The sequence below is a fragment of the Thamnophis sirtalis genome, unplaced genomic scaffold, assembly GCF_051295495.1.
Source record: "Thamnophis sirtalis isolate CommonGarterSnake01/CBP01778 unplaced genomic scaffold, rThaSir2_p1.2 scaffold_4, whole genome shotgun sequence".
Lineage (NCBI taxonomy): Eukaryota > Metazoa > Chordata > Lepidosauria > Squamata > Natricidae > Thamnophis > Thamnophis sirtalis.
Genome location: NW_028261384.1, coordinates 24,438,207 through 24,464,544, shown reverse-complemented (window position 1 = coordinate 24,464,544; position 26,338 = coordinate 24,438,207). Strand labels below are relative to the sequence as shown.

The 26,338-nt window shown below is 39.6% G+C and overlaps 1 protein-coding gene across 1 annotated transcript in view; it reads left to right on the top strand.

Annotated features, from left to right (window-relative positions):
* The first annotated feature begins 14,736 nt into the window (after window positions 1–14,736).
* The window catches only part of CDK14 (cyclin dependent kinase 14), a 250,999-nt gene continuing 239,397 nt past the window's right edge, over window positions 14,737–26,338 (top strand). The window contains exons 1-2 of the mRNA XM_087712624.1: window positions 14,737–15,420; window positions 22,909–22,940. Of these exons, the coding sequence (XP_087568750.1) occupies window positions 15,327–15,420; window positions 22,909–22,940 (126 nt within the window). The 5' untranslated portion in view covers window positions 14,737–15,326. The remainder of the gene's footprint in view (window positions 15,421–22,908; window positions 22,941–26,338) is intronic.

The following is a 26,338-nucleotide window of genomic DNA, read 5'->3' as shown; positions in this document are numbered from 1 at the left end:
CTGCAAAATCATATTTTGAAGGGCCACCGAACACTTATACACCATTCAGGCTCCCATCAGGGCATCACACACAGGAATGTTACTTCCATATTGAGGCTGTAAATGTATAATGGAATATACAGTTTGTAGACATGCAAGCCTGATTAATTCTATGAACCAGATTCCAGATAAATAAAAACCTTATTAACTAACTCAAGCTACCACAGTGCAAGATAGAATGGAAACTTCTTTTGGGTATGATCTTTTTTTTCCTAAATAAACCTTTCAATGTGTACTATACAAAATGAATTCATGTTTGATGTAAACAAAGCACTGAATCATACTTTTAACACCCTCCTGGGGCAGCTGGCAAAGACAGCATTCAAACGATGTCAAGTGACTCAATAAATTCTTATAACTCGCAGCATCTTTCAAGTAGGGTGTACAGATAAATTGTATTCAACAGTACCAATCAAGAACCTAGGATTGTGTTATCAGTTCATTGTTTTTGTAATGTCTACATATTTCTAGTTAAGGATTTCAAAATGCAATGTGAAACAGTTCTAGCTGAAGAAATGAGCTCTTTCTGTAATCTATTCCCACCCATGAAGCTGATTTGACAGTTCCTCAAATATCTTAAGTAGCTAAGTGCATCCAAACTTCTGCTAATAGATGGTGTTGCCAACAAGTAAAAGGATTTTTTTGCGTTATAATTTTTTTTATTGCTTTCCTGGATTCCCTCTTGTGGCTCTTCTTAAAACATTCATAGAGCAAATATCTTTGCTCTGATACTTTTTGGATTGATTTGGTTGGCTTTGAGCCTGGCATAATACTGAGCTCTATCAGCCTTTTCATGTCTTATGGTAGATTTGGACACATGCCTGCAAAGTTCTATTCAAACTGAATCCTTCAATTGAGATAGTTTACCCAATGCCTATTACTGCAAATGTATATCTAGAAAAGTGAAGAAATGGTTGCAGAACCCAGTCTTTTGAGTCTAAGCAATAATTATTGTCAGCCTAAACATTGTATTTCTTCAGAGCTTTTTTTTTTTGCTTTGGACCCCTATATTTTTAAAAGCTATTGAAAATTTGTGTTCTAGTAATTTGAACTGTGTTAGTTTGACAAAAATCCCACTTGTCATTTTGTTACTGCTAGCAAAGCCACTTATCTTCCTATACTGAAGTGATTCACAGTAGCTGTAGAATTATTTTCCTATGCAGAGTTTTATTTTTGATTTTTTTCCTGCTGTTATTATTTTACAAGCAACTCAAAGTGATAATCATAATATGTCATCCTCTTCATATTTTTTCCCAGCATAACCCTGTGAAGTAAATTGGGCTGAGAGTGAACGTCTTCCAATCAGCTTTTATTATTAAGGGGGAAATATAACTCAGAGCAGGGGTGAAATTTAGCAGGTTCTGATAGATTTTGGAGAACCAGTAGTGGGAATTTTGAGTAGTCTGGAGAACTGGCGAATACCACCTCTGGCTGGCCCCAGAGTATGCTGGGAATGGGGATTTTGCAGTATCCTTTCCCTGGAATGGGGTGGGAGTGGAGATTTTGCAGTATCCTTCCCCTGCTACGCCCACAAAACTATACCCACAGAACTGGTAATGAAAAAAAAAATTTGAATTTCACCCCTTCCTCAGAGTCACTTGATTTTTAGGCCAGCACTTTTAATCTCTACACCAAATTGGCCCTTCACTAAAGCCCCCAAAAGCTCATTCGCTAAACCGGGGTGTCAAACTCAAGGCCCACAGGCTGGATCTGGCCCATGGGATACTTAGATCTGGCACATGGGGCTGCCCGGAAAACAGCAAATGACGGCCCTTGGTGCTTCTGCCAGCGAAAATGGAGCTCCTGCAATCCTCTGTCAGCGAAAATGGAACTCTGTTTTCGCTGGAAGAATGCTTGGGTCACCACAGGCACCCCTGACACGAGTGATGTTGAGCTGGTCACAGCTACCCTGCCCATGCCCCTGGCCCCCGGCCCCCTGGAGCTAAAACACCCTGATGCGGCCCTCAATGAAATTGAGTTTAACACCCCTGCACTAAAGGATATTATTAGCATCCCCAAAGATATTTCTGTTTGAGTAGCATTTGACAAATATGGGTTACATGAATAATATTGCACTCATTGGGCTCTGGAAGATTGGAGGATAAAGAAGGCTAAGGAACAAGAACAATATGCTGAGCATGGAAAGTATGAAATTCCTAAAAGGATATATTGCATAGCCAGCTCTTTTTTTTCACAGCTCTCTTTTGGCCAGCAGAAATGTGCTGCAGACCACATTATGGAACAAAATGCTGCTACCATGTCCTCTTTATGACCTGGTCCAGGACTTTCAATCTTCATTATAAAGGCACTCCTGACATTTACAGTGGCAGTGGCTGAATGCCAGATAACAGAGGCAGTAAAACCAGTTCTGTTCCCTGTATCTGTTCCCAATATAGTTTTTGTTCAGTGATAGTCACCTAAGATTTATTTGGCAAATTTAAAAAAAAACACGTTAGAGAGCTAGGTTTATTTGAATGCCACATTGAATTTTTCATACAATTTTTATTCACAGCTTGACACCTCTAGAACATTTCTGTTTATTTTATTTATTCAGCATTTGTGCACTGGGCAGAATTAAAAGGTGATGTGATGCACTTGTAGAATGTTAGCTATAACATTTGTCCATTATAAATTACATTGGAACTACAGTTGGGAAGGTACCACTTAGTACAAATCTATCTTTCCTTGTTCAGTTTGCAACAAACCCCCAAACAATGCCATTATATGATCACTTAGATACTTGAAACATCTGTCAAAACTATGTATCTTCAATCTACTTCTACTCATTCTTGAAAAATATGTTTTCAATTATTGTAGTCAGAAGAGACCTGATGTAGCATTCCACAGCAATGAACTAAGAATGCACTTCTTCCATATAGAGTGAGTGGGTAATATATAGCACAACATTGTAGAGCAACCATTTAATGTAAAAATCCTTCCATTTTTAAAATTGTAATCTACACACACACACACACACACACACACACACACACACACAGTATGTGTGTTTGTGTGTGTATTGTTTGGTTTTACTTTAGTGAAAGCCACAGTCAACAAGAACAAAGGATAAGAGAGGCACGCAAAACTAGATTCACGTAAAACAGGATCCATAATTTTCTTTGTTTTATTTTGTTTGTTATGACTCCAGACACTACAGTTTCTTCAATAAAATAAGGTTAAATGAACTATGGCTTAACATTCTATTCCAATATGCTGTTTCTCTCTGTCTGGTAACTAAAATTCTGCAGGATTTGTGCAGAAGCAGTGAAAATGGACAACCTATAATACCAGTTGATGACTTTGCAGGTTCTGCTTTGGAAATACATATCAATGTTAAATAAAATATATATTCTAGGGAGTTAGTTCATCTCTGTTTGTATATGATTATGTAATTTTACCATATGTCCACCCTGCAATTTTATGTTTTAGAAAATTCTTTGTTGTTATATTTTATGTTTTAAATAAAATTGCTCTAAATTGCTTTGGATAGTTAAATAAATTTAAAGCTGATCCTGTGTTAGATGTGTTGTGAAGATAAAAAGAACTGGAAAAAACTAACCAGTGACAGTGTTCTGGGCTCCTCAGGATGGCATGAAAACAAAACAAAACCCAAACATACAGTTGACTGAGGTAAATTATAGCAGTTAGACTTATATACCGCTTCATAGGGCTTTCAGCCCTCTCTAAGCGGTTTACAGAGTCAGCATATTGCCCCCAACAACAATCCGGGTCCTCATTTTACCCACCTCGGAAGGATGGAAGGCTGAGTCAACCTTGAGCTGGTGGGATTTGAACAGCTGAACTGCAGTCAGCTGAAGTAGCCTGCAGTGCTGCATTTAACCACTGCGCCACCTCGGCTCTTATGATGACCTTAATCTTAGTCCAGGACTAAGGAGATCCAGACCAGCATTTTCTCTTGCTGAGATATTTACAGATCTCTGTAAATATCTGTATGGAGGAATATTAATACATAGCCTTGATGGCGAACCTATGGCACGTGTGCCATGGAGCCATTTGTTAAGGCACATGAGGTGTTGCCCTGTCACCTCCAGCGCGCATGCACAAGCTAGCCAACTGACTTTGGCCTTCATTTTCAGCCATTTTTCGACACTCCGGAGAGTTTCCAGAGGTCCCGGCAGGGTGAAAAACAACCCAACGGGCAAACCGGAAGTTTGGGAATGGACTTCCAGTTTGCACTTTGGGCCATTTTTCTCCCTCCAGAGGGTGAAAAACATCCATAAGGGCAACCCGGAAGTCCATTCCCAAACTTCCAGGTTGCCAATAGGGCCATTTTTCTCCCTCCAGAGGCTTCAAGGAACCCCCCTGAAGCGTCCGGAGGGCCTCCGGGGGGAAGAGACCGTTTTCACCCTCTCCAAGCTCCTAGAAGGCCTCTCAAGCCTGGGGAGGGCAAAAAATGGGTCCATCACATGCCAAAAGTGGGGAGGAGGGCGGGGGACGCACATGCATGCATGCCGAGGTCACGCACATAGAATTATGAGTGTGGGCACACCTCCCCACAACCCCCCTGCATTACTCCTGCTTTTGGCATGCTATGGCAAAAAGGTTAGCCATCACTGGTATATAGTATGAGATGTTGTGCAATTCAGCTTTATTTTAAATGGCCATTGTAAGTATCATTGATGGGTAACACAAGTATGTATATAATGTTGCTCTAATAACCTCATACAATGTGAACAATAATAAGGGATCTTGACATCTATAGTTTCAGATATTGTTCATTTTCTCTGTCTCGCTCTCCCTGTGGGTATATATAAAAGCATGTTCCCTTTTCCACAGATGTGGATAGAAGCCACAGTGACATCCCACCTGATAGATACATATGACATCATTCTCCCCCTTTCTTCTACATCTACCCAAGTCTTTGGCTTGCTTTACATATTACATTTAGCTATACAGTTTGCTCAGCTTTGGTTTAATGTTTTGCGTGACAAATTTAATGATAGCTAACACAGCTATGATTTGCTTATTAATTCAAATGACTCACTGAACAATATTGTTGTGTCCGCTGCCTCGCAGATGTGGCCACGCATGGAATGTTGCTGATTGGCTGATCCGCTTCAGCCGAAGTGGGAAGAACGCGGCTCGCTGATTGGTTGCCACCTGACAGCTACCAGGTTTATAAAGAGCTGTCAGGCAGAGTTCTGTTCTCTCGCTGCCGTTTTACCTTGCTGCTGTTTTATGCTTGATTGCCATCCCAATAAAGGGATCATTCTAAGCAATCCTGTCTTGCCTCAATACTGGCGATGAAGGTGGGATACTGAGGTAAGAACTGTGAAGTCACGGATTACAGCTGGGACACGTTCGGGAGGAACACTGGCTAGTCACTGAACCATAACTCTTCGTGAGGTAAAATAAAGGAATTTTTTTTCTGGTGATTGTTGTCCTTTTAAGGATTGCGGCACTAGCTACATTTTCGGCTTTCAGCCTGGCAATGGAGACATGAGACGCTTATTTAGAGCACTTTAATTGTTTTTTAGAAGCTCATGAACTGACAGAACTGTCCAGCAGCGGCAAGAAAGCTTGGTTCTTGAGCTCGTGTGGACCAGAAATTTTTGGAACAGCTAGGGCTCTAGTTGCGCCTCAGTCTATCAACGATATTCCTTGGGAAGTTTTGGTGCTGAAATTGAAGAATCACTACTTTCCAACTCTGTCCAAAATTATGTGTTTAGATAAAGAGTGCAGAAAGAGGACGAATCTATAATTGATTATATGACAGCTATGAGAGCTGCTGCCCTGCATTGCGAGTTTGGCAATTTAGAAGATTCCTTACTGGAACAGCTAGTTTGCGGCATGAGTGATCTTCGGTTGCAATGCCGATTGATTGACCGCCCTGAACTGACTTTATCAATTGCATTGGAGGAATCTAGGGCATCGGAGATTGCAGAAAAATCCCAAGCGGAGATTCAGAAATACCTGCCTGCTTCCGCTAGTGCCATCAGACCAGTCGCTGTCCACCACAGAGATGAGGGGAACAGCGGCGATTCTACTGAGCCTGATACTGAGGTGAGCCGACTAAAGGCGGCTGGAGAGAGGAAAAGGAAGAAGGCTGACCAGAAAACACCTCAGCCCCAGTGCAATGAGTGCGGGGGTAGCCATGTCAGAGCTTATTGTAATTTCAGGTCAGCTGTTTGCCGGCGTTGTGGCAAACGAGGACAACTGGCTAAGGTGTGCAGGTCTTGTTCCCCAGTAAGAGAGCAATAAGAGGAGTGACCAAAAGGAAAACGAGCGCCTTTCCGCCCATTCAAGCCCCGCAAAGATTGTTTCACAATTTCCAAAGACAATCCGCAGCCTGAAGTTTCCATTAGTCAAGCCAGAGGGAGAGCTGATAATTTTTTTTATCTTACAGTGCTTTCAGAAGGAGCCCCCTGCAAAATAGAGGTAGACACTGGCTCTGGTTGCTCCATCATTTCTTGGAGCACTCTCAAGCAACTAAACCCAACTGTTTCAAAGGAACAATTACATTCTTGCCCCATCAAATTGCGTGATTACCAGGGCAATTCCATTCCTATTGTGGGCACTGGAAATTTCCAGGTGGCCACACCACAGTTCCAGGGTAGTCTGCCTCTCATCGTTGTGCACCTTGCTCGGTTTGGACTGGTTCACCTCCCTAGGGCTGGCAGTCTCTGGAATCCACTCTATAACAACCGATGACTTCAGGCGCTTGCAAGAAGAGTTTGCTGATGTCTTCACTGACTCCCTGGGTAAATATATGGGAACCCCTATATCGTTCAATCTAAATCCCCAGGTAACACCCACTAGACTTTAGTACTCCACCCTAAGGTGGATGCGGAGCTGGATAAGCTTATCGCTCAGTGAATTTTAGAGCCAGTAGACCATTCACATTGGGAAACACCCATAGTAGTGGCTCTATTAGGCTGTGTGGTGACTTTAAATGCACCTTGAATAGAGCTTTGCAGGCACACCTCTATAGCAGTTAGACTTATATACTGCTTCATAGGGCTTTTACAGCCCCCTCTAAGCGGTTTACAGAGTCAGCATATTGCCCCCAACAACAATCTGGGTCCTCATTTTACCCACCTCGGAAGGATGGAAGGCTGAGTCAACCCTGAGCCGGTGAGATTTGAACAGCCGAACTGCAGAACTGCAGTCAGCTGAAGTAGCCTGCAGTGCTGCATTTAACCACTGTGCCACCTCGGCTCTATCCTGTCCCTGTGGTCCAACAGTTGCTTCATACCTTAGGCCAAGGGTCACTTTTTGCCAAATTAGATTTGGCACAAGCATATTAACAGCTCCCTGTGGATGATGCCACAGCAGATGCACAAACTATTGCGACGCATCGTGGGGCATTTAGGTGTAAACGTTTACAATTTGGAGTTTGTGTAGCCCCAGGGATATTTCAAAGATTGATGGAGCGCCTGCTCCAGGAACTCTTTGGGGTTATACCTTATTTTGATGATGTGCTGATTTCGGCTAGAAATCAGGAGGACTTCATCAACAAATTACGTTCAGTCTTTACACAATTCTGTAAAGCTGGACTCCATTTGAAGCCATCTAAATGTAAAATGGGGGTCACACAGGTAGAATTTTTGGGCTATTTAATAGATGCAAATGGTCTGCATCCAACTCCATCTAAAGTGGAGGCAATCAGAGAAGCACCTGCACCTCAAAATAAAGTCGAATTGCAGGCTTTTTTGGGTCTATTACATTTTTACGCTGTCTTTTTACCTTATAAAGGCTCTGTGGCTGAGCCACTTCATTGGCTTCTGGATACTAAGGCAGTCTGGAAATGGGGAACTCAGGAGGCCAGGGCTTTAAAAACTGTCAAAGAGCTGTTAACATCCAATGCCCTATTAGTCCAGTGTAGTGACCGGTTACCTTTAACTCTGGCCTGCGATGCTTCCCCTTTTGTGCTGTGCTGAGCCATGTACTTCCCAATGGCATTGAGGCTCCATTGGCATACTAGTCTCGTACTCTATCTGCTGCAGAACGTAAGTACAGTCAGATAGATAGGGACGCTCGAGCCGTTGTGGCCATAGTAAAGAAATTCCATGACTATCTCTATGGCCGGTTCTTTGACTTAGTCACAGATCACAAACCTCTATTAGGAATACTGGCTGAGGACAAACAAACTCCTCAAATTTTATCACCTAGGATGTCATGTTGGGCTGAGTTCTTAGCTGCTTACAATTACCAACTGATTTACTGACCTGGAAAGAACTTAGGGCATGCGGACATGCTCAGTAGCTGCCCACTGCCCAAGAAAATAGAAGACCCCTCACTAGTAGGCACAGTTATGCTGATAGAGGACCTACCGGTTCTCCTCTCTGCCATGGACATAGCTCGTCATTCTGCACAGGACAGAACCCTGTCCCAGGTGATGAATTGGATCCAGCGAGGGTGGCTGATGAATCCCGCATCTGTGGAATTCCGTCCGTATCACAGTAGACAACATGAACTCTCAGTCTCCTATGGGGCAACTGGGTGGTAGTTCCTCAGGGGTTGCATGAGCCCATTCAAGCCAGCCTGCATGATGGGCATCCTGGCATGGTCAGGATGAAGGCTATTGGCAGGAGCTATATTTGGTGGCCAGGGCTGAATCAGGATATCACAACCTGGGTGGCTGCCTGTCAGCAATGCCAGAATTCCAGGCCAGTATCTCCAGCTGCCCCGATTAGACAATGGGAAAGTCCTAGGGCCCCCATGGTCGCGAATCCATCTGGATCCATCTGGGAGGTCAGGCCCGGAGATTGAGGGGGACAGATTGACAAGTATCTCCTAACTCAACACTTGAGCCCCTGTGCATTGACCAACCAGAGTCCAGCCAAATTGTTGATAGGCCCTGGTCTCCATACTGATCTCGATAGACTGCACCCGAACTACAGTATGATATATCTAAACCATTGGATTTTAAAAACAGAACCAGGGAATTTGAATCTGGGGATTTAGTATACACTCTGAACTTTGGGAGCGAACCTAAATGGCTGCCAGGGCACACCATTAAAATAACAAGACCCTGTTCTTACAGGTTTGGTCTAGAGGACGGGCGAATCTGGTACTGGCACATTAATCAACTATGGAGGCGCCAATTCATTCTGTCCAGTTCATCAAGTCAGCCAGCCGCTGAGTTCCAACATGATCCCATTGCTCCTACCAGACCACCTGCCTTCGTACAACGAGCCGTCCCATTATTCAGCGGCCTCGGCGTAAGACTTACCTGGTACTGAAGATCGCCAGTCTCCACCTCCAGGTCCCGCTGACAATTCCATGAGGCAGCGGGGTGTTCCTATGGCAGCCATCCAATCTCCTCCCCTTGCTGAAGCCATTCCTGAGCTAAGACGATCTGGATGCTTTCACAGGTGCCCAGTGTACTTGCAAGACTATGTCTGCACCATCCGAGGAGGGAGGAGTGTTGTGTCCACTGCCTCGCAGATGTAGCCATGCATGGAATATTGCTGATTGGCTGATCCACTTCAGCTAAAGCGGGAAGAACGTGGCTTGCTGATTGGTTGCCCCCTGACAGCTACTGGCTTTATAAAGAGCTGTCAGGCAGACTTCTATTTTCTTGTTGCCGTTTTACCTTGCTGCTGTTTTGTTACTGGTTACTGGTTGATTATCATTCCAACAAAGGGATTGTTCTAAGCAATCCTGTCTTGCTTAGTTTCTGCCATCTAGTACCGATCCAATAAATATCATATACATGAACTCTGGATTTATATATAAGCAGTCCTTGGGGTAAGAAAGAATTCTATTCTTAAATCTGCCTTTGATTCAAATTTGTTTATTGACACTTGTACTTATGAATGGATTGCATATTACTAAAAATGGGAAATGTGATATACCACTTAAAACCACTGAAAACAGACTTTTATTAAAAACAATTTACATCTTCAAAAGACAGCCCATTTGTAGGAGTATGAGTTATCCGTATGTCAGCTATTCCTAACTAGGGACTGCCTGTAATAGGCCTAATTAAAATGTGTTTGTCTAGTGCAGGGGTCCCCAAGTCCAAGGCCACGGCTGGTACCAGTCCTTGGCCTGTTAGGAATTGGGCCACACAGCGCTGGAGGTGAATGGCGGGTGAGCAAGCATCTGCCCATTAGTGGGATCTAGGTTGCACCTGAAACCATACACACACACTACGTGTGTGCGCATGCACACACACACATACCATCCAGGGAAAATTGTCTTCCATGAAACTGATCCCTGGTGCCAAAGAGGTTGGGGACCACTGGCCTAGTGTATATCTCAATGTGAATTTATCCTATACCAGCTGATAACCCTGCGCTGTACGGGTATTTATTTATCCCAACCCTCCTTCCATGAATGTGACTGCAATTTCTATGTGTTGGATTTCCCCACTACCACCAGAGGAAGCCCCCTTGTGGAGTACTGTGAAGCCATTACCATGGCAACTCCACAGCCCTGTACAATAGAAGCCACTCTAAGGCACAACAGGCTGTATCTTAACAGAATCCCCCCCCCCCTATCAGGGGTGTTAGAGGTGTCTTACCACCATATTATTTATTTCCAAACAAATAATAACAGCATCACCCTCCTCCATTACATCAAGGGCACCACAGATAAAATCAGCTAAATTCTCCACAAACACAATATCAAGACAGCCTTCAACACTGACCAAAAATAGCCAACATCTTAAGAAACCCCAAAGACAAAATCCAGTTAGAAAACCAAGGAGTCTATGAAATACCATGTAAAATCTGCCCTGCAACATACATAGGACAAACGAACAGGAGAATAAATGCATGCATCACAGAACACAAGAACGCAGTAAGAAAAAAAGAAAAAACTTCCTCCCTTTTCCAGCACCTTAAAGCTACAGGACATGAAATTAATTTTGAAGGAACCAGATTAATTTCCAAAACTAAACACTTCAACAAGAGAATAATTATGGAAGCTATCGAAATAGAGAAACACCCCCACAACATGAATAAATGTGACGATACCTCCCGCCAACCAGACATCTGGAAATCAGCCCTAGTCAACGAAGGAGCCCCACCCAGGCCGTTACAACACGAAACAACAATGGACACACAGCCAGAACCAATCAGCACCAATCTACCAATAATGATACAACCACACAACCAATCATTCTACTTACTGAAATAAAGCCAGCACTCCACCTCCCCACACCAAGATTTATAGAAATATGGCAAATCTGATCATACTCTAAGACAAAAACCCAGCCTGAAGATGACGAGTGAGACCTCGCTGAAGAATTTACGATAAAGTTATATTTGTTGCAAGAAGATGACTGAAACTATAGGTTTGGGACAAGGATGAATCCGTGGAAGTCTGTAGACTACATTAATACATTTTAAATTTTATCATTCACTTAGTCAATTAATATATAATTTATATACTTTGCTAGTTTGTACTTCATATTGATGTGGGGGCTAACAAATTATTCTCAAGCACACAGTACCTTCTGTGAGAATGCCTGTATTGAAAAATGTATTAAAACTGACATTTATGAATGCTTGCTAAGTGAGAAGGGGGGGGCATATTTGCAATATCAAAAGCTTAAAAGGGAATGTTAAATGTATATATGTAGGCTAATCCATTTCTTTAAAATTGAGTAAGAACACAATAGCATTAGGGAAAACAAGAACCTACTTCTAAATCCTACAATGTTGGTTGGCACACTTTATTTCACACCATTTTTAACATCAGACAACTCTGAAACACATTTGTGAGTTTACATTTTTTTCCAAGTCAGTATGATTAACTATGTTTTGTTGAATAAGTCAGAATTAGGTAAGTTTATATACCACACTAAAATAGAATCAAACTGCCTGAACTCACACATCATGCTAATCCATAATGTGGTTTGCTTGTTTGTGGTCTAGCACGTTACACAGTTTGTAAATCAATGTTTGCGGCTTTGAGCTCAACCTTTTGAGATTACATACAATATTGTTTAGCATGACACATAAATTCCACCCCCAGCTTCAGGAGTTGGATTGTGTGCGATAAACAAAATGTTTTCAATTAGTGCTAGCAAAAGGACTACTGATTCAAGCAAAGATTTCAATCAGTCTTTGCTTAAACATATTTTATTCAGTAAACCATAATTTGGCTGGATTTATACAATACATTAAACCATAAATAAACCAAATTTTAGCTCAGCATATTAGGATGAATCCAGACACCCAGCATTTTAAAATATATAGATCCATTATAGAGAGCCAGTTTAAAGTAGTGTCCATTTTAGAGAGCCAGTTTAATGTAGTGGTTAAAGCATCAGGCTACAACTGAACAAAATGAGTTCTAATAACCTCTTAGGCACAAAGCCAGTCATTGTCAATCAGCCCTAGGAAGAAAGCAATGACACACCGCTTGTGAAATGTTGCCAAGAAAATTGCAAGTTTGAACCAGACAATCACTAGGTGTCCTACCTCCCAAAAAATATTTATTTAAGAAAGAGGGAGAATTTAAAGGAGTACCCTGTTTTCCCCCAAATAAGACCTCCTTGGATAAAAAGCCCAATCAGGCTTTTGAGTGCATGCACTAAAATAAGCCCTCCCCGAAAATACTGCAACACAGCAGCAGCCATGAGGTGACCACGTTCACGTCCTGCACTTCAAAATAGGACCTCCCCAAAATAAGGCCAAATGCTTATTTTGGGGATCAAAAGAAAATAAGACACCCTGTCTTATTTTGGGGGAAACACAGTAAATTCATGTGCCTCTTTCTATTGTGCAAGGCTCTGTTCCATCTTGGCTAGGTATAATCACAGCTGGTCAATACTCAGATGGTATTTTGCCAAGTGTCAGGGCAGTGATCAGATGCCCAGGCAATTGATTCTTTTGGATCCAGAGACAATGAGTATTCCAGTAAATAGATCTTAAGCTTTATTACTGTACTGAAACAAACAGAGTTAAAAACAATATTTCTTACCAGGTGTCAGGAGATCCTCAATAAGAGCAGAGGTACCCCAGGGTGGCCAAATTTTCAACAGTACCTAAAGCTAAGTTCACTTGCAGAAGCTCCTCACAAATAACAACCACCCTGCAGTTTTGATCAAAATTAGATAGCCCTGATATGGTCAAGTGTACGACCTGAGCAGTATAGTATAGTATAGTATAGTATAGTATAGTATAGTATAGTATAGTATAGTATAGTATAGTATAGTATAGTATAGTATTAGTATTAGTATTAGTATTAGTATTAGTATTAGTATTAGTATTAGTATTAGTATTAGTATTAGTATTAGTATAGTACAGTACAGTACATAGTATATAGTATATATATTTGGGCATACCGGGGGTTGTAATTATCTAATAGATATATAGTATATAGTATAGTATAATATAGCATAGCACAGCACAATATACAATACAATACAATATAATATCAGAGATGGAAGAGACCTCTACTCCAATCCCCCTGCTTAGGCAGGAAACCCTACCACACTTCAGACAACTGGCTATCCAACATCTTCTTAAAGACTTCCAGTGTTGGAGCATTCACAATTTCTGGAGGCAAGTTGTTCCACTGATTAATTGTTCTAACTGTCAGGAAATTTCTCCTCAGTTCTAAGTTGCTTCTCTCTTTGATTAGTTTCCACCCATTACTTCTTGTTCTACTCTCAGGTGCCTTGGAGAATAGTTTGACTCCCTCTTCTTTGTGGCAACCCCTGAGATATTGGAACACTACTATCATGTCTCCCTAGTCCTTCTTTTCATTAAACTAGACATACCCAGTTCCTGCAATTGTTCTTCATATGTTTTAGCCTCCAGTCCCCTAATCATCTTTGTTGCTCTTCTCTGCACTCTTTCTAGAGGCTCCACATCTTTTTTTAAAAACTGACTGGCACATGACCCTGGTATGGAAATTCAGGGTGTGAGTCTTTCGCAGCAACAGAAGCTTTGAAACTACATGATTCTGCCCATCCTCCTTCAACAGACAAAAATGAAAAACGGGTAGCTCAGAGTGAACTCTAAATTTCCAGATTTTTCTTAATATGAAGGTGAAATCAAGACATGTCCCTAAACTCCTGGAAAAAAACCAACGGTCTTCTGCTTTGCCACTATAGATGGGAGAACGTCAGGGCTGAGAACTGAAATGGGAAGTCAAGAAGTCCAGAAAGCGTTGCCGAGGCAGGCAATAGTCGATTACTTCCCTACGCAAAGTGTCGTTGCTGGGAAACAACAGGTACCTGTAATCCTCTGGGTTGAACTCAACTAATTCCAGGGAGACTTTATTTTAAATATCCTAAATGCAGAAACCGAGCCTTTAACTCCTATTCTGCAGAAAGCAAAACCCAAAGGAAGGCAGTGGGACCTAATTTATATTGGGGGTCGCTCTCAATAAAGACAGAGAAAGCTGCTGTGGGTTAGTTTCACAAACAAACAAAAAGACCTAAAATTGGCACTTTGGAAAGATGATGCCGGAGGTTCTCAACAAAGTTATAGGATGCTCCAAAACGGGGCAATTTTGCGTCTCACCAGGCAGCTGGGCTCAGATCCCGCCCAAACCTCGCCCAGCACTTCGCAAAAGGAAAAGGGCACCAAGAGGGGAAACAAGAAACGCTCCAGAGCGCGTGCGAGAGAAACTCTCCGGCGAGCCGGCGTTCGCCGCTGAGGCCAATGAGGCGGCGGAGAAGGGAGAGGGGAGGCGGGGCGAGGGTGGATGGGCGGCCTCCGCCTTTAGGGGGGAGAACGCGGGCCGGGCGGGGGCGCAGAGGCGCTTCGGGGCTCGCGCGGGTTGCCCTTTGGCTCGCGACTGCACGCGCGACTCCTGCTGCTCCCGGGACAGGCAGGCGGGCAGCTTCCTTTCTCCGGCTGCAGCCTTCTCTTCCCCGTCCCTCCCTCCCCTACTCCGCCTCCTGCTCTCTCGTCCCTCCTGGCAGCCCTCTGCTGTCCTCTTCTTCCTCTTTTTTTCTCTCCTCTTTCCTCCCCCCAACCCAGGTCTTTGAATCCCCTTTCCCCGACATCCCCCCCCTTCCCCATACTTCTCTCTCCCCCTACTAGGAGTGACTCCGCTCCCACCGCCTTGCCTTTCCTCCTCCGCCCCTCATTGTCTTCTGCAGCCTATTGCCCAATTTCCAAAGCTGGGGGAAACTCGCTATGGGCGAGGACAAGGCAGTCCCGGCGGCTCTACGGCTCTCCTTCCTCAGCACTAGGTAGAAGAAGCGGGGCTTTTCGGGTACGGCCAGGGAGGGTGAGCTGCAACGGCGGCAACCTCTTCTTGCAGCAGCAGCAGCAGCGGCGGCGGCGGTGTCCGTCCTTCTGGTGATCCGCCAGGCGTCGCGTTGTCTTAGGGCGCTTGGCCCATCGAGCCCGATGTGCGACTTGCTCGACTCGCAGCAGCCGGCCGAGAAACTTAGCAGAATGAAAAAGTTACGGCGAACTTTGTCGGAAAGTTTCGGGAGACTAGGTAAGCTGTGGGAGGAAAAAGGAGGGAGGGGGCGAGCTGGCATTCCTTAGCCCCCGAGCCCCCCGTTCCAACTATTGCCTCGCGACTCAGTGGGTCAGTTTTGCAAGCTGACTTGCCTTGAGTTACTCCTTGAAATTTTGTCTGCTGCCAAAGAAGCTCGAACCTGTGCTGGTGAGAGTGATGGGAGTTGTAGTCCTGCACCCTCTGGAGTCCGTCCGGCTTGGCTGAAAATCTTTCCATCATAGCACTCCAGTGGCTCGCTGCCCCAGTTTAACGCCGCCTTTTTGTGCGTTAATAATACTATTTTGAAATTTTTATTTATTAAAAAATAAAAGGGTACCCAGTTCAAACCGTTTTATCCAGATATCATCTTGCTGATTAAATTGAAGTGATTAACAGCTGCTGTGTTCCGACACTGACTATTAAATGTGTTCATTTTAGTCTGACCCTTAACAAAACGTTTAGCTGCTACTGGGTATTGATCATATTTAGCATAATATAAATTGTCTATAATCTGTTTAAATTGCTGATGTAGTTTGACATGGAATATCTCCAAATAGGATAATTGAATGGCAGCATACACTCTCCTTGTAAAAATAATTGATATTAATTTGTTATGAACAATTAGAAGTAGAAAGTACTTTGAATTAATTGAAACTTATTTTTTAAAAATGGATTCAAATCCCTTCAAACTATGCTTTTGGGGAAAAAAAAGGTTCCCCCCCCACCATGGATGAGTGTTAAGAAAATATAAGGCATATAAAAAGTGTATGGACCTTAGGACTGACTGCAGCTTTCTAATGTACGATTAGTGGCTTTCCTGTTACATATTCCAGATGACCAAATTATAATTTGATTCATTATTTTGTAATGCAAGATTGAAGTCAAAGGATTCCCTACAAAGGGTATGGAAGTGGAAAAAGTTAAATTTATCAAAGTGTATGGAAATTAAAAATAAATAAATATCAAAAATAAATGAAGAATATTGTAATAAAATTGTTACATCACATCAATAATAGAGGTAGATAGTTGTAAGTTCTATTTAGAAAGAAGTTCTATTTCTTTAATAGAATCAGAATGATTCTTTTCTAAAGTATCATTTATGAATATTTGGTTCCAATTGCTTGCATACTTGAAATCGCTTAGTATCCCTTCGGGCCAGAATGAACTTTTTAGAATTGGTTCTCCCAGTTGTGAGATGGAACAAGTGGCACATGTAAACTAATTGTGTTTCAGAAAAGATAATCTAAAGTGAGCTATGTGTGAACTGCATTTGAAAATGGGATTTAATTCTTGCACCATCAACAACAACAATAATAATAAATTAATAATAATGTTTTTTATAACAAAAGAAGTCTCGTTGGCCTTTGGGAAATGGGTACCTTGTTCAATAATAATAGTAGAAAAATAAAAATGCTTCCATATGCCTGAGTGGTAAGACATCATTTGGAAGTCAAACTAATTTCTAACTATAGAAGTTTTCACTTGCCCATTAATTTGGGATTTAAGTTGTTTGGAATCTAAAGTGCTGCTGATTTGGTACTTCACCAAAGATATTGTAAGTTGTCCACAGTATATGAAAAAGTTCACTGTGTGCATTGTACCTTTTATTTCTTATATCTTTTATTCTGGTGGCTAAATTAGCCATCCGAATAAAAGGTACAAGGAATAAAGGTACAAGGAATAAAAGGTACAAGGAATAAAAGGTATTAGCCACCATATGTTGCTCGGAAATTACCTCTGCTGTCCCAATGTTCCTGTAATCTTTTGGCACTTCTTGCTTTGTAAATATAGAAACACCTTTTGGATGACACAATATGATGCTGTGTCATCAATACAGATGCATATAAGATGTCATATTTACATTGGATGTTCTACAGCCATCTCATGCCTTATTCATAGATTTCTCTCTATTCATCTGAATAATATATCAGAGTATACATAGGAATGTATACTCGAAGCAAATTTCACTAGATGCAAGTTGATTTAATGTTGTTTATTATATTTGTACCCTGCTTTTCTTCAAGCAGCTCAAGGCAGGTAACATTTTTCCACTTCTTTTTTACAGGTTGGCAAATACAGTGCCAAATCTGCCCCTGAAATACATGTCAAGTTATTTTCTGGTCAGAATAAAGGATGTGCATTTTAGGTAGATTATAGAAAGGGATAATGAAATTTGGAAAAATTCTATGGAACTAAACTAGTCTTTGTATAGTTCTTTTTGATTAATATAAATTATATGCAAAATTATACACTAGTTTTATGAGGTTTCCTTGAAACAAATAATACATGTTCAGTTGTGCTGATAATGAAGATCTGGGGAATCACAGTGAATTTGAACATTTCAGGTCAGCTCTTCTTAAATTGCTGCCTTCAGATGACTCTATTAGACTATCTCTTTCAAAATTCCGGTAAACATGACCTTTGGGATCTCTGTAGGCCAACATTTTGGGAGCAATTAAGGAAGCCTGTTTCAAATCAACTACTGAAAAGGAAATGAGTGAATGCCCTTACTGTATAGTGTTACACCAATCATATTACTCATAATTATTCCTAATTTAATTTTTGGGTTGCTTGAGGATATACAAAGCAATTTTTGCTTGAATTAAAATGGCTGAAGAATATCAGAAGCTTCTTTCCTTTATACAAAGTTGCTTGTGACTCTGGACTCCTCAAGTGTAAAGACTTTTTTTCCCCACTTTGGGACTTCTACTACTATTTGTCTGACCCAGATGTAGAACTGAATCTTTAGTGTGGATGTTAGGAAGCTCAAATGCAAAATAAAGGCATGATTTGCCAATAATATCAACCCTGGGGATGATTTCTGAATAGCATTTTATCTGAGCTAAATTTCTATTGATGCTAAGTACCTGATAGTACAGTACTGGTGTCCTTGCTAAAGGGCTGAAAGTCAGCAAACCATTCAGATAAATAAAAAAGGGCCCATTAGTCATGACCTGTTACTCCCGTTTATAATGTTTAATTATTTTAATGCTTGAGCAAAGTGTTTTGCTTCAAGCTGTTTGTTGTAGACATTGCAGATTGCTGTAGGAATGCATTTCATTCATTAATCATAAGAACTTGAGCTCCCTTGGCCAAACATTGTGGATCTGTATTTTATTTCACACACTGGCTAGCTGGCTAGCTAGCCCTGAAAAAATCCACTAATGGTGGCCTTCTCAAGCTGTTGCCACCCAACAGCTGCTGTTTGTTGGCATCCTGCCTTAAACCCTGGGTGGTCTGTTTTTGAACTCATACTTAATAGCCATTGATAGATTTCCTCCCTGAATCTGTTAATTTGCTATTGAAGCTAATGGGTAGGACAATATCATATTGCAATTTTTTCTATAAATGAATTATGTATAATGTGAAGTACTTTCTTCTGTCCGGTCACTTTCACTGAATGTGTAATACATTATTAGGAGGCAAAATATATTGTGCATAATTCTTTTTTTAAAAAAATCATAAAGTAACATTGTTTTCAAATCTAACAAGCCCTCCGTGCATCAGGTACTAACGTCCAACCATATTACGATTATTGTGAAGTTCTTCTGTTTTGTCTGTTATAAGCCTATTGACAGACAACTTTATCGAATGTCATTTAAATTTCAGCATTATGAAAAACTTGAGTTTTTAAAAAAACAATATCATTATATAATTAAAATTGTAAGTATCTGACACAAGTGATTGCTCTGTGTCTTTTATTTTAAGTGAGATCTATCTCCTTGATTTTTGTGACTCAGAAAATGGTTTTGCATTTATTTTAATCATACTTCTTATGCTCCTTCTATTGCTGATATCTATTGCGTCTACATTAAGGGAAGTGTGCAGTGGGGTATCCCAAGGCTCTGTTTTAGACCCACTACACTTCAACATCTTCATCAATGATTTCGATGAGAAGATAGATGGAGAACTCATCAAATTTGCAGATGACACCAAGCTAGCAGGAATAGCCAACAAATACTGCTTAAGATGTGAAAAGCTCTTGACAGACGTGCACATTGAGCACTATCTAACAAAATGAAATTCATTGGTGAAAAAAGCAAAGTTCTACATTTAGGCAAGGAAAACCAAATGCACAGGTATTGTAGAGGTGGTACTTGGCTCAATAAATAGTAACTATGAGAGGGATCTTGAAGTCCTATGGACAATCATTTAAATATGAGCTAGCAGTGTGCTTCTGCTGCCAAAAAAGTTCTAGGCTGCATTAACAGGATTAATCAAGATTACATGAAGTGTTAGTATCACTTTATAATGCTTGGAATACTGAATCCAGTTTTGGTCGTTACAATGTAAAAAAGATGTGGAGACTCTAGAAAAAGTGCAGGGAAGAGCAACAAAGATGATTACGGGACTGGAGGCTAAAACATATGAAGAATAGTTGCAGGAACTGGGTATTTCTAGTTTAATTAAAAGAAGTATTAGAGGTGACATGATAACTGTATTCCAATATCTTAGGAATTGCTACAAAAAAGGTAGTCAAGCTAATTTGAAAAGCACCTGAACGCAGGACAAGAAGTAATGGGTGGAAACTAATCAAGGAGAGAAGCAACCTAGAATAAGGAGAAGTTTACTGACAGTTAGAGTAATTAATCAGTGGAACAACTTGCCTCCAGAAGTTGTGAATGCTCCAATGATGGAAATTTTGAAAAGAGATTGGACAACCATTTGTCTGAAATGGTATAGAGTTTCTTGCCTCGAGTTCGACTAGAAGGCCTCCAAGTCTCTTCCAACTCTGTTATTCTGTTCTGATTGGAGCAGTGGTGGAATTCAAATAATTTAATAATCGGTTCTCTGCCCTAATGACCACTGGGTAGGCGTAGCTTGGTAGTCATGTGATTGGGTGGGCGTGGCCAACTCAACATCTCTCACGTTGGTGGATGCTTCGCCTTAGCTATTACAATGTAATGAGGGTTAATAGGAGGGGCAGTTTCTGTAAGCAGGGCAATAAAGATTAGGCTAAAAACAACACCAGAATGTTTCCCTCCTGCCTTCCTTACAGGATTAGCCCTGTAAAGTGGAAAAAAACAAAATGAGATTTCTTCCAACAACTGGTTCTCTGAACTGCTTAGAAAATAACAACCAGTTCTCCCAAATAGGTGCAAATTGGCAGAATGTCACCACTGGATTGGTGTGAAAGACAGATATATATTCTGACTCCGATAATGTCAGCCTTAACAGGTAGACTAGATGGGAAACATGACCAGATAAGCTAATTCTGCTTTATTGTAAAGTTACACCAAGAGCATCTTACATGCCTCAAAATATATTTATTCTTATATCAGTTATACAGCCCAATAATTTCCCTTCCGAGCCTCTAGCTCTGCCAACTCTGCAGCTGTGGACTTATCTATTCCCCTTATCTGATTGTTCCTTAACCAAGCATCTCTGCTTGATGTCCCAAGGTCATTGTCACAGACCATTTCAAATATGTGGTGAATTACAGTACTACGGAATTTTATAACTTAAAATTATACTTTTGCAAACTTTAATAATACTACCCAAGTTACATCAGATCAGTGAGTTCTTAATTTTTATATACAAGCTTTTCTTTTATTTAGACCTAAAGCAACTTATTTAATGATTAATTCAAACTCATTTGGCAATCTCAGTATTGAATTCAATTTTAGTACTTTTAGGACTTCAGAATTAAAGTTAGCCAGTATTTTAGAGCCTGGAGTCACATAGCTCTGGATGCCTGATTATGATACTGCGAAGCAGCAAGAGCTATAAAGATAGGAACATTTTTTTTTTGAAATATTAATTGTATTTTTGACTGGGAATTCTTTGGAAATTAGTTATAAATGATTTATCTTCTTGGCACAAAGCTAGATTCCAGATACAGAAAAAGGTTTTATATCCTAGTATAGGTGTCTACATTCCCCTATGGTAGTTGGACAAATTTACAGGCAACCTTTGAGTCACAACAATTTGTCAGCTCTTCATTAAAAGTCCTGTTTTTACTTTGGAGATTCTTCTTCCTTCTTCAGATGAAACTTAATTCTGAGCATATATAAGGAGTAATATATTTTTCGGAGTATAAGACACACCAAGGTTTTGAAGAGGCAATTTTTTAAAAAAAGTTTTTGCACTCTGCAAACCTCCCAAAACCGGTCCGTTTTTCCGCAAAAATGGGCCCGGTTAAAAAAAAAAAGGCATGAATAGCCCTTAGGCAGCTTTTAGAGTGCTCCTGGGGGGATGGGGAGGGGTAAAAACGAGCAAAAAATAGCCCTTTTTTGTGAAAATGGGCCCTTTTTTGTCAACAAAAGGACATTAGGAAGCTTATAGAGTTCTCCTGGGGGCTGAGGGGCAAATTGAGCAAAAATTGGGTTGTTTTTTTGCTCATTTCTGCCCACCCCAACCCCCAGGAGCTTTCTGAAAGGCTACAAGATATGCACGGCCATTTTGGTGAAGGGGCGGGGTTTCAGGAGGCAAAAATGCTGTATTCTGTGTATAAGACACACCCAGATTTGAAGCCTCTTTTTTGAGGGAAAAAGGTGCTTCTTATACTCTGAAAAATATGGTGGGTAGGAAACTTGTTGATGTGGCTCACGGTCCTTTTACAGACACACACACACATGTCTTGCTGTTGCTGTGCCCATATATTTAGTTGAAAGAAATGAATAAATGGAAAATGGAAAACAGATTCGTTACAAAACATCACCATTCCTTAGCATCTTTCTTCAAAATAGTAATTTTCTGTTCCACATGAATCAGAAAGGTGGTATCTTCAATCCTTTGTTTGAACAGGTGACCTTTATTCAGGTGACAGTAAGGATAAGCTGTAGTGCTAAAAAGCTATGAGGCTAAAGAGAAGAGTGAGTTTCCCTTCTATTAATGTCCCTTCTGCCAGTGGCAGCCATCTGGTAGGAGAACTCGGAATGTACTTTTTAAAAGTGCACTTGTTCTCACTGACAGGATCTTTTTGTTAATAAACAAGGCTCTGGTTTTATTTTCTGTCCCTTGAAACTTGATTATTACGGTGTGTTGTCCTGTCCAATAAATCTATAAAAGCAAAAATAAAAATAAAAAAATGGTGTGGTGCTTGGAGATACTATCACACAGGAAAGAACAAATCTGTCAGATTTCAAGTCCACATGTAGCACTCCTTGCTTGACAAAAGCTGCAGAGAACAATTTATTGTTTGTAATGTATTGTTTGTTGTTTTCCAGCACTGCCTCAGTACCTCTCCATTTATTCAACAGTTTCAAGCAGCATATGTAGCCCCTCTTCTTTTTTTCTCTGTGATAACATTTGTTCTTAAAAATAGTATAAATTATAATTTATATACACTAAGCATATTTCTTTTTCCACATATTAAACCAATAAATGTACCCTTGAAGAGACAGAATCACACATATTTTTCCTAAGAGAAGTAATTTTATTCAAGTTAAATTAAATAACTACAAAGAAATATTTGTTTGCTTCTTAGCATTCTGTACTAGTAATGTAAACTAATTAGATAACATATTATATCTTTTTTTCTAGCCTTGAAGAAAGATGATAATGACTTTGATGAGGTAAGTTGTATTTTCTACTTTCAAATTTTATTTAAACATATATTGGACAAAATATTTCAGTTTAAAAGAATAATAATGACTAGAAAGAATAAATTATACAACAAATAGACGCACACACCATGAAAAAACTACATGAAACAAATGTAATGTAATTTGATATAATTGTATTTATAATTGTAAGAAGAAATTCTCATTTTATACACCCATATTGAACATTTCTAGTTCAAAAAGGTATATGTATAGATAAAGTAATTTATTATGCTGATTTAATTTATAAAACGGTACCAAAAAGAAATAAAAAGTATTTGTTGATATGTTAGTTTTTTTAGCAATTTCTTTTTCACACTTTTAATTATCACTGATATGAAAAAAGATGTACTTTAATTCTCCCAGTTTATTGTTATAGTAAATTTATAGGAAGAAAACTGAATGATCTTTACATTGCACTATTTTATGTTTTTCTTCAAGAATATAGCTGCATTAGAATTATTTATTAAACACTATTAGTAAAAGAGTAATTTTATCAATGCCTTCAAAAACCCCTAGCCAAAATGAGTAACATGACACTTTTCAATAGGAATATGAAATAAATATAGGAATATGAAATAAATATGTAATACATTTTTAAGGATATGTAGCATGATTTTGTAAATTTATAATGGATGGTTTCTGAAATAGATTTAAATAATATTTTTATATTACCAAATGTTTTGTATTGACTCATCAAATTTCAAATCCCAACTCATTTTCTGTTCTTTTAAATATTTTCAAGATATTTCTATTTAATGTAAGAATTTCTAAAGTATTGATGAGATTATTCTGATTTAAAGTGTTTTAGAAATCTACTATACTTCATACTTTGTTAATACTTTTGATTTATAAGATCTTATGAGTTGAAAAAAAACCCCTGAATATGGTTGCATAAAACCATATTAGAACTTGTGACTATTTTTTCTCCAGAAAGATACTCAACAGAAATCTTCTTTTAAAAATGGAGTGATAGGCATGAATAATTAGGACCACCAGTTAGGCTACAGCATAGATTTATTTATTTATTGTTATGCGTCCATGGTGGCGCAGTGGTTAGAGGGCACTATTGCAGGCTACTTCTGCTGCCTGCCATTGGCAGTTCAACACTTACCAGGCTCAAGATTGACTCAGCCTTCCTTCCTTCTGAGGTGAGTAAAATGAGGACCCAGATCGTTGGGGACAATGTGCTGATTCTGTAAACCACTTAGAGAGGACTGTAAAGTACTGTAAAGTGTTATATAAGTCTTAAGTGCTATTGCTATTCAAGCCTATACACAAGAATCTGATCAACTAAAATTTAACACTAAATTGGCTCCAGATAAAGGTCAACTGAATTCAAGGTGGATTGAATCTGGAGTGCTTGTGGGAATTCAGTGGCTCTAAACGGATATGCACTTAATTTCCCATTTCTGCTTGCTCTTTTCTACAGGAATCATATTTTTCAATATGTTTAAAATTTAAGTGGCCTACGAATAAAATAAGTTTTTGAAAATTTATTCAAAACTAAAGTTCAAGTAACTTTTAACATATGAATCTGTGATAGAGAATATTAATTTATTTCAGAAATTCAAAGTATTGTCCTAAAAGTATTCTGCCCCTTGAGTTAATTAATGTCAGTTGTTTTAACTTAAAAGTAGGCAACTGCATAATTTATAGTTCTGAAATGGAATGTTCTGAAAGATTCTAGAATGCACCATTCCTTATTGGCTCCTTTCTGACCAAGCTATTCCAGAAATAATTTTTAATTTTTCTTAAAGTTAGTTTTTTGAACAAGAAATGTTTCTTGTTCTAGATCAGTGGTGTCAAACTCGATTCCATTGAGGTCCACATCAGGGTTGTGTTTGACCTCAAGGGGCAGGGTGTCACTCATGTGGGGGGAACCTGTGGTGGCTCAAGCACTTTTCAGCTGCAACAGCCTCTTGCAACCCTTTGCCAGCAAAAAGCAGTTTGCAAGGGCCATGCTTGGCCCTCCTGAGCTACGTTTTAGCTGCCAGAGGGACCATGAGCTTGTCCTTTGTTGTTTCCAGGGTAGCCCTGCAGGCCAGATCTAAGCAACCCATGGGTCTGATCTGGCCCCTGGGCCTTGAGTTTGACATCCCTGTTTTAGATGAAAGAGGGACTGAATTGACTTTTGTTTTTACATATTCCTACTGAATATTTTTCAGTTTTACATATTACTGAAAATTATCATCATAATCACAACAAATCTCAATGATAGTTATATTTATATAATTTGCCTGATCCTGATTTTTTTAAATAATTCCATACCTATAAAGAAAAAAAAATCCTTGTTATATATGGAAGTTGAAACAAATAAAATTTATAAAGAATCTGCATTGGTGAAGAAGATAAAAACAGATTATGTTTTTCAATTAACAAACACCTGTAATAATATCTAGTAAGAATCTATTATGAGTCATTTGCCTCTTTGCCTTAATTTATTACTGGATTCCAAATGAAGGCCTAGTCCTATCGTTTAGATAGCTGTTGCTTTAATTCCATCTCCTTTAAGACTATGTTTTGATCTTCTGTTCTCTGAAAACAGAGAAGCAAATAGGTATGGTTAATGTGAATTGGAACTTAAAAGGAAATGGAATATGGCACTCCAGAAATCAGGTTTCTGGAATGATGAATTCAATGAGTTTGTCTTTATACTGAATTTGTGAAAGTACAGAAATTATGTCAAAGTATAAGCCCTATAATTGTTTCATTTAAAGTCTGAGTCATAAATTCTGCAACCAGACCTGTATCAGGCTGTTCTTTTAATTGTATTATAAATCTGGCATGCTTCTAATGTTTTGTTTCTTCTCTCTGGAAGTGACTAGACTGTTTATAAAATTTACAGGATGTTAAGAGTTCCTTAGAATTCTATGATATAGGAAGAAAATATTAAACTGTACTTCAAGTGCTTGTCCCAAATTACATCTCAAATAAGATAAGACTTTTTGTGTGTGTTTGGAATGGATAGCCTTGTCTCCCACAAAGCATATACTATTATCAATTGTTATAAACATAGGGGTTTTTGATTTTTGCAGTGTAAGAATCTGGTAATTTTCCAATTTATCTACTAAAGTGGCTATAACTAGAGAAAGAGAAAATGATTTAGGTGATATTTAGATGATTTGTTTATGTTCTGCATATCTACAATAAAAGATGTATGTAATCTAATCATAAGACAAAATACATATACAAGTAGTCCTTATGACTACATATAAATATACAAGTAACTTATGACTTCAGTGGAGCAAAAAATTTCTGTTGCTAAGTTTTTAAGTAAGTTGTGCCCCATTTTATGATATTTTTACAGCTGGTAAGTAAATCACTGCAGTTGTTAAATGAATCATGTGGCCGTTAAGTGAATCGGGTTT